This window comes from Nematolebias whitei, chromosome 1 (genome assembly GCF_014905685.2).
Source record: "Nematolebias whitei isolate Nwh7 chromosome 1, NemWhi1, whole genome shotgun sequence".
NCBI classification, from domain to species: domain Eukaryota; kingdom Metazoa; phylum Chordata; class Actinopteri; order Cyprinodontiformes; family Rivulidae; genus Nematolebias; species Nematolebias whitei.
This window is the reverse complement of record NC_056498.1, coordinates 41905701-41917509: the sequence shown is the minus strand read 5'-3', so window position 1 is coordinate 41917509 and position 11809 is coordinate 41905701. Positions and strand designations below refer to the sequence as shown.

The window sequence follows — 11809 nt, the reverse complement described above, 5'->3', positions numbered from 1 at the left end:
TGATCTATAGGTCTGTGGAAGGTGCTATAGGAATAAAGTTTTACTTAGATTGTGAAGGGGGTGCATCCTAAGACTGAGCCTTGTGGTACACCATTGTTGACTGTTAAATAACTGGAGGAAGTACCATTATGTTGAACACATTGCCTCCGGTCTGAAAGATAGTTAGAGAACCAACCAATGGTGTGTTCTGAGAAACCGATTTCTGAGAGTTTATGACACAAGATGTTCTGATCCACAGTGTCAGAATCTTTAGACAGGTCTAAGAAAAGTGCAGCACAATAATCCTTAGCATCCAGTGCTTCAATAACATCATTAAGAACCTTCAGTGAAGCAGTGGTTGTGCTGTGTTGTTTCCTGAAACCAGATTGATGTGGAGGTAAGATGTTAAATGAGTCCAGGTCATTTTTGATTTGAGAGTTTGCATGATGCCATGATGTAATTCTAGCTGGTCCTCTGTTTGAGACATCAAGTAGGAGGAGTCTAAATTATTATGACAGTAGATTATAAAAAGCTCATGCACAACAGAGCTGGAGTGTTTTCTGGTTCTTGGGGTTTTTTGCTTTTAGGCTTGGACAGTAGATCACCTCCTGCATGTTCTCTTGGGTCATTTTGACCCGGGGATGACGGGAGGGTTCAGAGGACCAGCATTAATCTTAAATACGTTTCTTCTTTTTGTCTTTGATTCTAGGAGCTATTCTGTCAGGTACTGCCCTGGTAGTGTCTCCAGAGGCAGATTGGTGCCAGGTGACGGACCAGACAAAGAGCGGTTCCAAAGACTTGGTGGACAATACAAATCAAGGGACCGCTTTGTTATCCGATTTTTTCATTTTGGTTAAATAAAGAAAAATAAAAAAAAAAAACAAGTGTGTTTTTGTTTTTTCATTTTTTTTGCTTCAAACGAAAAAGCGAACTGCCTGAATGAACAGCAGCCCAAACATGAGTCTGTAGATGGGCATGAATGAACACAGCAGCACAGATCAGTCACAAATCACCCATTAAAGCTTCATTACAGTGATTTTCTTTTTCCTTACAGTGATTATCCTGGTTTGAGATTTATGAGTCTATCGTTGTAGCAATAAATAAATAAATAAAGTCATTTACTTCATTACTATTCTCCTAATCCAGTCAGGAGGGAATATATTCTCAAGGACTTTAAAAAAGAAGACATAAAAAAAGATCAGAATTAGTTTCACGTCATTTCCGGTCCCTCCGAAAGCGAAAGAAGTTGAATTTAAAATCATAAATAGAATTTATCCTAGTAACAAATTTCTAAAGACAAATTTAAAAATAGACGTGGGTAACTGTGTTTTCTGTGAGACAGAGAGTGAGAACCTGGAATTTATTGTTTTTAATAACATGATCGTGTCAAAGGAATATGTACCTTGCTCCATAATTTTCACTGCTCTTTTATGGGTCATGTGAATGATATTAAAATGTTCCATGGTCCTGACCCTATGTAATAATCAGTCATCATGTGTTCGATCAGTAACGGGACAGCAAGAGATATTTTTTATTCTCCTCAGAGTGATTGACATGATCACAGCGATGTCTTTCTTACTGAGTCCTTGAGAGATCCTTCCAGATGTCCTCCTGCTTCTGACACCAGCTAAAGGTTCTGATGAGGCCGGATCAAGGAGTCAGAACTGGTCAGAGCTCTGATAAGTGTGAACTTGTAAATGCATTTCTGTGATCGTTGGCTCTTCTCCAAAGCTTTGTAAATAAATGTGATGAAGTCTACACCTGGTTGTTTTGGGAATCTTTTCCCACAAAAACAGGTTTTGGCTCGACTTTCAGTTGTAGACTTGGTGCAAAGGGTTTCAACTACCTGCGGTATTTAATAAAATACTGGGAATTGTGAATATGGTATCAATAATTTGATATTAGTTAAACATTATGCACATAAATGTTGTTTCTTCGAGCTAAAGTACAAATCCTTAAATTTTGTAATGGAACAAAATGCTGGTAAATTTTATTTTTTTGGCTAATTTCAATTTCTTTAATTAATGGCCTTTTTTCTTTTTGTTTTCTCTCTATTATGTTATGAACCGTCTTTTTCTATTGTTAAAACGTAGTACTTTTTCTGTTTTGTATTGTAAACTGTTAAATAAAGTTTAATAAAGAAAGAAGAAGAAGAAGAAGACGAAGAAGAAGAGTCGCTGGGGGCGTGGTCCAGCCTGAGCTCGACCCAGTTTGAAAGTGAACTAACGGCTCCGGTCGCAGCTTTAGTCCCTAAACAGCAACAAGCAGAAAAACCTGAGATCCAGTCCGAGTCTTCTGTACCTGTCCCGGCCCTCCTGACGAGTGAGTACCTCGGTCCGGTCCCGGGTTTTAGATGCGGGGTTTTCATCCGCTTGGTCCATTCATCCTGACGCGCTTCAGCGATATTAAAAGGCTGGAAAAATAATAAAATGGCCGCTGTAACAATCAGACCGTGGCTGTGTGGAGATGTACCCCTGCGATTCAGATTTATTTTCTGTTTGTACCGTTATTCACGCCGTGTTGTAAACGTAACGCCCATTTATGTTTGAATGATAGGAAATAGCCGGGTCCCCTGTACACAACTGACCTCTTCAAAACATAGTCTGAGCCCTGGTTGGAAATGCGTAGGGACAGTATTTACTCTGCGTTTCCATTGCAGACGGGTCGTGTAGAATAAAGCGGTGCAGCGAATAAATATAAAAATGAATGCTTTTTTTAAGTGATGCGGTGTTTCCTAACGACTCTGCGGGTTAAACCTCAGCATATTCAGCTAACCGAGGGGGATGGGCCGCTCCGGAGAGGGCGGGAAGCAGTAAATGGTGGCTCATTGTTTTGCTGCTTTTAGCACGGCTGGGCTAACTTCTGCTAGCTTCGCCATTGTTCGGCTGCTAGCTCCGCCCCGCTAGCATGCTAGGCTAACTGCTGCTAGCTCCGCCATTGTTCTCTATGTTAGCAATGCTAGGCTAACTGCTGCTAACTCCGCTCAACGGCGGACAGCTACAGGTGTAACAGGGCTCTATTAGACCCGCTGTTACAGCCGGGGAGGATAGTCCGGGCTCAGACGATGTGATCTGGGTCAGTACCGGACAGTGGACGTGTGCATCCCGGGTGTTGGGCCTAGTGGTTCTCCAGCAGTGATGGATGCTGAGGCTGCGGTCTTTGTTCACAGTGAGCCTCAGTGAGAGAAGCGCAGTCGGACCTGTACATGTAACTGATGAATAAATTACAACATTTAGCAGTTAAAACATTACATTTTTTTAAATATAAAGATAAAAAATATATAATTCTGTAAAAAATATGTTCAGATAACGGTGCTGAATTTAGATCCTGATACTTAGTTGCGGATTATTATTACAGATGTTTAGTTTCTGTTCCCTCATTAATATGATCTAATTCAAAAACTGCACTACTTGGAGGGTCCAAACCAAGACTGGGCTGTCCAGGCAAGAAGAAAAAACCAGCCCATACTGGAACAGGATCAGTTTAAACACCTGAAGCAGATCTTTACATGTTTTGTGCTTCCTAAGGTCTGTTTTCATGATGTTCTCTCCATCTCCCTTTAAGAAACTGGTCCAGATGATTTAACCTTCTTTTGTTATCTACCTGGATGATTGAGCCTACCAACCTCTTTCTCTCCATCTTATCTACAAATAAAGGTTTTCACCCACAGCTCATTCCTGCAGAACAGGACATTTCATTAAATTATGCTCTGACTCTTTGGTTCTTTATTGCTTTGTTAGTTAATTTTTGTGGCTTCTCTTTTCTTAGAGTGTCTCACATGTCCTCCGTCTGTCCTCACTCTGCCTTTGGACAGTTTTAGTCCCAAAGTCATGTTGCATTTTCACCAACAGAACAGTTGTTTTAATAATAATAAACTTGATTAATCTGCTGTGGGACAGTTCAGGTTTGAGCAGTCTGTTGTGACTTGACTCCAGCTGACCAGAGACGGTCCAGACATGAAGAACTGAGCGGAATGGCCTTTACCAAGCAGCCTGCTCTTATACCTGCCAGATCAAGAATATTTTCAAATGCTCCTGTACCCTCTCCAGTCAACCTTTATTTGTACAGGTTAGTCTCATTGAGTCATGAGGACTCATTTACAAGAGAGACCTGTTTTAAACAAAAACAATAAATGAGCTACACTAATAAATATTTATAAATGAAGAGTAGAAAAAGACGTGATATAAAATAAAAACACTCCATTATAAAATGGTATAAGATACTAAAAACAGGAACATGTGTCTGCAATGATTTTTGCTGTGAACTTAACAGTAGTTTAAAATCTTGGAGAGGTCAAGGTCGAGCGCTTCAGATCTTTTTGCAAGGTGTTCCAGGAAACGGGAGCGGAGTAAAGAGAAGGCCGTCTTACCAAATTTGTTCTTCACTGATGGGACTGATTCTACCTCCATCTACTGATCCTTGGAGAATAAAATAAGGAAATCAATTGTACAGTATTTTTTCTGATCTCGTTTATCAGATCATGAAGGATGTTTCACCTTTCTGTCTTGACTTTAGAGTTTTATGAGCTCACTCAGTGACGCTCTGCTTGTACTTTTGAGAGCTGCTGTAAAAATCAGGGACAGGTGGCTGGACTCACCTGGTGGAGGTGTGTCCTTTGTTCCACGTGCACGCAGGCTGCAGAACCGGGCCGCTCCAGAACTGCCGACTCCTGTGGATTTGGCACTAACACTGCCACAGCTCCGTCTATCCGGTTCAAAAAGTGGAACACAAGCAGGCAGAGTTTTAAAGTAAGTTTAAAAAAAGGTTGAAAACCTCCATGTTCCAGCCTCGACCGACACTTGGAAGTTTAACCAAAAACAAGCTTCATTTAAGGCTGCTGGATCTGGAAGGTCTTCACAAAACAGGACAGAAATTTACAAATGTCAGAAAACCATTTTTGTGTGCTAATTAAGGAAAATGTCTTTTTCCCCCAACCATAAATATTTTGTTGATTGAAACTAAAGTCCGTCACACATTTAAAGTGTTGATGTGGGGTCATCACAGCTGAGTTCTGCTCCACGCCTCCTTTGGTTCCTCGATGCTCGCGTCTTCTCTGAAAGCTTTTGTGATCTCTTCTGCTGATTTTCAGGCCGTCACTATGATGCGTAAAGACGTCAACAAGCCGAAGGGGAAGACTTCAGCTTATGCCTTCTTTGTCCAGACGTGTCGAGAAGAACACCGCAAGAAGAACCCTGAGCAATCTGTCAACTTCGCAGAGTTCTCCAAGAAATGCTCCGAGAGATGGAAGGTGAGACAGGAGGGGGACAGGGAGACAGGTGACGGGGACACATGAAGCCAGTTGTCTCAGCTCAGTAACTTGCTGTCGTCTTCATGTCAAATGTAGCTACACCCCATGTGCTTGGAGAACGCACACATCAAAGTACTAACGGTTCTGCAAGTTCTGTCCTCGGAGCGGTGCTGTAAGCCCCGCCCCCGTCCCAAAGCTGTGACAGCAGAACCACTGCAGTCCGAGCAGACCTGGTCCTCTACAGAGGTCACTTAACGGGGCTAACAACAGGCTGATCAACAGCTGTCTGTTTTTGTTCCCTTTAGATCATTAAAGTAAAAACCAACCTCACATATAGTTATATTCTCATTATCCTGAGGTTTCCTGTAGCTAAAATATAAAAAGCAGAACAGAGTAACTCTGCCAGACTTAGTTGTAAAGACTTTAGACTTTGTCAGTATAAGCTCAGATAAAGGAGCGGTTCGGCTCCACGTGTTTTTATTTGTGTTTCAGGGACCACCTACAGAAAAACATTAAACTATAGTTTAATGGAGATGCTCTGAACCAAGCGACAGTTTTCTAAATTATTTCCATCTGCAGTCTGTGAAGAACTGTTGAAGTAGATTTTGTAACTTTAAACGACACCGGATGGACTGAACTGATGTAACGTGGATCTAAAGACATGAAACTGGTTCAGTGTTGAAGTTCGTCTCTTCAGCCTAGAGGACAATCACAAAGAAATGACTGAAGATGTCAATTAGATGATGACATCATCTGGGGACTTATGACAGCCAACAGCTGCTGTCCGTACCGAGGAGTCTCACCTTGGGGTGGTTTAGAGTCAATAAAACCTGATGTGGAGGTTTCTGGTCTGGGGGGGGACCCTCGTACTCGGGAAGAACAACTTTGGAGTGTCCCCTGGCCACAGTGAACTGGTCTCGTGCCAGCACGTTTATTAATTTATTACATGCCGTAACCTTCGGGTGGGGGGGTGACGCTGAGGGATGGGACGTCCCCGTCCCCCCAATTTGGGTAACGCTATTGGAGACGCTGCACTTGCCGACAGACACCTGGTAGAAGGTTAGAAGAAACACAAAGAAGGTTTCAGGACTACGTCTGGTTCTGAGACAGGACCTGGTTTCCTCCTTGACTGTCCTCTCTGTCTCTGCTGTCCCCAGGCTCTGTCTCCCAGTGAAAAGAAGCGTTTTGAGGACATGGCCAAGGCTGACAAAGTGCGCTACAACCGAGAGATGAGGGACTACGTCCCACCTAAAGGCTTCGGGAAGAGGGGCCGCAAGAGGAAAGACCCCAACGCCCCCAAGAGACCCCCGTAAGTCTGCAGAACCACAGCAGGACATGATAGTCTGGTACAGGACATGTTTGAGGACAGTGGTGTGATGTAGAGTCTGACCGATATGGACATTTCTGCTCTTGCTTATTGGGGGGTCCTATAACCGATACATCAGCTATATTTGAGCTTTATCCGCCCCCAAGAATCTCAGTAAACGGCTACTTTAAAAAAAGTCTTGAAGTCTGGACACAGTCTTCCTAACGTGCGTTCACATTTTCTGTCCTCCACTATTCATCATAAAGTTATGAAGTGTGTTAGAAAAAATAAACTAAACAAAGAAACTCCTTCCTGTTCATTGTTTAAACTGTCACGTATGGAGGTCTCATTAATATTGACCGCAGCAGAGTTCATTTTCTTTGTAAAGAAGTAAAGATTTCAGACAAACAATGCATTTTGTTGAGGACGATAAAGATAATGTTACTAACTCTGATATATTTTACATCTACGTTACATTTATTGTTCTGGATAAAGTTTTACAAGCCAATAGTCTATGCTAGTTTATCTGAATGTTAGCTTGCTAACTTGAGAGGCACGTAGCTAATGTCAAGCAGGTTGGAGGATTGAAAATAATTTATTGTTGATTTTTTAAATTTTAACAGATCAGTTGAATTAAACTCACCATGCTCTGTTCAACAAAATACACCACACAGTGTTTAGTTGTTTCCTGCTTCAGATGTGCTGGATTTATTGAACAATGACGCCTTTTGAAAGTAAGGACACGACTCGTTCTTAGTGTTTACATTGACACATAAACGGACAAATATCACCGAAAAGATACGTCCCCAAAACGTCCATACCTGCCTAAAATATCAGCCCCTACTGATATATCAGTCAGGCTCTAATGAGATGTGCTCTAGGAGTGACCGATGGCTTCAAGGTGGAGGTGGGAGTGCATCAAGGATCAGCTCTGAGCCCCTTCTTGTTTGCTCTGGTGATGGACCGACTAACAGATGAGGTCAGGCAGGAATCCCCGTGGATGATGATGTTTGCAGATGACATTGTGATCTGTGGTGAGAACAGGGAACAGGTGGAAGAGAACTTGGAGAGGTGGAGGTATGCACTTGAAAGAAGAGGAATGAAAGTCAGCCGTAGTAAGACAGAGTCCATGTGTGAATGAGAGGGAGGAGGTGGAACAGTGAGGCTACAAGGAGCAGAGGTCACAAAGGTGCAGGACTTCAAGGACTTGGGGGTCCACGGTCCAGGAACATGGGGAGTGTGGTAAAGAGGTGAAGAAGAGAGTCCAGGCAGGATGGAGTGATGGAGAAAAGTTTCAGGAGTGATTTGAGACAAAAGGGTGTCAGCAAAGGTCAAAGGAAAAGTTTACAAGACAGTGCTGAGACCAGCTATGTTGTATGGTCTGGAGACAGAGACATGGACAAAAAGACAGGAGACAGAACTGGAAGTGGCAGTAATGAAGATGTTGAGGTTCTTCTTAGGAGAGACAAGGATGGAGAAGATCAGGAATGAGATCATCAGAGGTACAGCACAGGTTGAACAACTGGGAGATAAAGTTAGAGAGGACATGGAGTTGGAGTGAGGACAGAGGACAGAGATAGACGAGGACTCTGTGGAGACCAAAGGTTGTCCATCTACAAAGACATGAGCTCCGTGCCAGCACCAGTGACCTCGTGGAAACACTGGAGACTGTAACAATCATCACGATGAACTAAGTCGCTGCTCTGTGTAACGTATTTCTTGCAGTTTTCTCTGATGATCTGCTGGAGTTATGTTTTCTGGTTCTGACTGTGGTTCTGGTTCTGTGTGCAGGTCAGCGTTCTTTGTGTTCTGCAGCGAGTACCGACCCAGCGTGAAGCAGCAGTTCCCGGGTCTGTCCATAGGAGACTGTGCCAAGAAGCTGGGGGAGATGTGGAGCAAACTGTCCCAGTCCGAGAAGCAACCGTACGAAGAGAAGGCCCAGAAGCTGAGGGAGAAGTACGACCGGGTGAGACCAGAACCAGAACACACTCATCCACCCTGTTGGTCTTAAAGCTGATGGTTCTGTGGTCGTTCAAATTCTGGTTTAAACTGGACCTCTGTCAGAATGGAGGCCGAACGGTCCAGGGTTCTGAAGACAAGAGGTCACATCGTGTTTACAGAAGGAAACATGAAGGTTACATGTTGGTACGTGTGGACCGGTTCTGAAGCTGTTGACCAGTCAGAACCAATTAAATTATCTGTCAGGATTGTTCGGTCCAGTCTGCTTGCTGCCTGCTCAGGTGCAGAACTCATCTGGTTCAGAACCACAGATCAAAGGAGACCTGTCAGACTGTCTTAAATACCGGGGACCTACTAAATACCTACTGGACTGATTGACAGGTTGCCAAAAAAAACTAAATCAGCTGCCGGTGGCCCTGGGTAGAGGCAGTGATGTTCTGTTTTTATGTTGTTAATAAAAAGTTTAAATATAAAAAAAAAAACGGGGAGCGCTGGCCCTGCAGCCCACACATCAGAGCAGCCCACCAGGAAATCTCCAGACCCTCCCGCAGCCACGCTGGACCCGAGTTTAATTCTCTCTTGACCAATTCCTTCATTTCTCACCGTTTCAGTCATGGAGTCAACGGAGGATGAGGAAGATGCTCGACTCTTGGAAAAACCAAAAGAAAAGGTCGGATCAGGGATGAAGACGGTGAATTTAATACATTGGTGTCACAAACAAAACAGTCCGTGTCGAGCAGCTTATTGGGCGACACCGAGTACGCGATCATAAAAATTGATCTTTGCGTGGACGTGCCCTGCGGGCGTCCGCTTCGAGTCCTCCTTGATTTCGCCTCCAGTGCACGTGGATCTCCGCGGAATGAAGTACGCCCGAGTATGTGGCGGCCTTCGTGTACCTTAACCCCCTACGACTACAAACACGTGTACAAACATTTACTACAAACGTGTTTATAATCCGAGGACTAGTGGTAATTTATTGAATTATAAGAACTACAGCAGCAGACCAGCTGGTGTCTCTGTGAGTGCACGTTCAGGTACTGAAAGCAAAGGTTCACGCAGTTTTCCCACTCACAACAAATATGTGAGATTGATCATTTTCCTCAAGAAAATAAACAAGTTTAATGTTTTCGTCTCATTTGTTTAACTGGTTCTCTTGATCCGACACTTTGTGAAAATCTGAAGATGTTTTAGGTCAAACTGATGTAGAAATAAATAAAATGATAAAATAATTCACAAATTTAAAAACACAACTGTAGGTCAAATAACACAAGTACTCAAACAGAACTCCAAGCTTCCCCACAAACACCACGTCTGCGTCCACAGAGTCCTTCATTGGTCCACTCCATGTTCACAAGTTACCTTTAGACTATTTTACTGTAAACCTGCGCACATGCACTCAGTATTTAATAAGAAAAGGTTTTCAGTCTAATGATGGTCGACCCAGTGAATGACCTGAGCATTAACAAACATTCATCTTTTATTATGCGTGTGTTGCACATGTTTATTTATTTTGTGAGCTTTGCATTACAGTAACTTAATAATAGTTTTGCTGTCAGGAAAACTTCTGACTGCCGAGAACATTCATATTACAGACAATATAGACTTGTGGTGGTAACCTGACTCCTGGAGGAGGTCGTGAGACAGCCCCTCGGCGTCCCTCCCCCCACACAGACGTGGACAGGTGAGCTCGGCCAGCTCTTGTCTAATGTGGGACAGGGGGTGGGGCAAAATCTGGGACTGTCTCGTCAAAGTCGGGACGGTTGAAAACACGTTTTTCCTGTCGACCCCTGACATGGATGGATGATGTCATGTCTCACCCCTGGTCTAAATCCATCTCTGTCTCTGTCTCTGTCAGGACATGGTGGCGTACCGCGGCGGAGGAACCTACAACAGGAACCCTGACTCTTCAGCTCAGGGAGGAGAGGAAGAGGAGGATGAAGAGGGGGAGGACGAAGACGAGGAGGAGGAGGATGACGAGTAGACAGACTGTGTGTTAGAGGCAGGTGTGTGTTTCAGAGGTCCGACAGGAGAGTGGGCGGAGCTTCGCAGAACATCTTCCCGTTCAGAGACTCGAAGTTTCAGATATGTAGGGTCTGAGGAGAAGGAGGAGGCAGGCAGGTGAGGATTAGATTGTTTCCATGGTAACAGTTGTGATGTGATATGACATCAGCTGAGTTTCTGTAGGTTTCATGGAGCAGAGCGACATCATGGCTTGTTCTGCTCTTAGAATAGGCCCCGCCCCCTTTTGGAGGAAATTGCTGGTGATGAACTTGTTCTGACAAAGTGTCGAACCTTAAAGGTTCTGTGCAGCATTTTGTCCAGCAGATGGAACTCCCAGGTTGTTTCTGTAAACAGGGAGGGACAGTAGAAGGAGAGATCATTGTCTTCTGTTCAGTTGCAGAGGATTTAAACGGTAACGACGGCAGCTGTCTTGATTCTGTGTTTTTAAATTGATCTAAAATCATTTCTGTGAACGTCTTCAACTCTCTCCACTAAAGTAAAAATGTTTGATCATTTTAAAACGCTAATCATTAACTTTTTGACAGAGAAAAAGATTTAAACCATAAAGGATGACTGTTATGTGTAAAAATAATATTTACATTTTTTAGTAACACAACCATCTTATCTGTCTGCACAGACACATCAGGGCACTGGGTGGCGCTGTTCATCCAGTCCGTCCAAATTCAGGAGATTTTCAGTATAACCATAATAAAAGATAATAAACATAATTATAATAAAATACCATAATATTTAGATTTTTTTTAACCTTCCACTCAGTTTTGTGCATTTATTTCATTCAACAAACTCCTCATGAGTTTTTATTTATCACTTGTCAAAATAGTGGATTGTTTTCTTTTTAAAAAAAAGTGTGGAGCTTTCAACGGTTTCTTTACCACAATCCCCCAAAATTTGAAAAACAGGTGAACTTCTATTCTGTAGTTAAAGAAATTTCTCTTCCTGGTCTTCGTTTCCCTCCTCTCTCTCCTGATGGGAATCAGGGTCTTTGTCTTCTTCCTGAGGGTCATCAGGGACTTTGTCTCCCTCCTGAGGGTCATCACGGTCTTTGTCTCCCTCCTGAGGGTCATTAGGGCCTTTGTCTGCTTCGTGAGGGTCATCAGGGTCTTTGTCCCTTCCTGAGGGTCATCAGGGTCGTTGTTTCCCTCCTGAGGGTCATCAGGGTCTTTGTCTCCTTCCTGAGGTCATCAGTGACTTTGTCTCCCTCCTGAGGGTCATCAGGGTCTTTGGCTCCCTCCTGAGGGTCATCAGGGTCTTTGTCTCCCTCCTGAGGGTCATCAGGGTCTTTGGCTCCTTCCTGA

The 11809-nt window shown here is 43.5% G+C and overlaps 1 protein-coding gene across 1 annotated transcript; it reads left to right on the top strand.

Moving 5' to 3' along the window:
* Positions 1-2129: 2129 nt before the first annotated feature.
* On the top strand, positions 2130-11351 carry LOC119410468 (high mobility group protein B2). Its single transcript, XM_037677354.1, has 5 exons — positions 2130-2301; positions 5069-5227; positions 6385-6536; positions 8325-8499; positions 10348-11351. The coding sequence occupies exons 2-5, from the start codon at positions 5078-5080 to the stop codon at positions 10471-10473; spliced, it is 603 nt and encodes a 200-aa protein (XP_037533282.1). The 5' UTR covers positions 2130-2301; positions 5069-5077; the 3' UTR covers positions 10474-11351.
* The last annotated feature ends 458 nt before the right edge of the window (positions 11352-11809 follow it).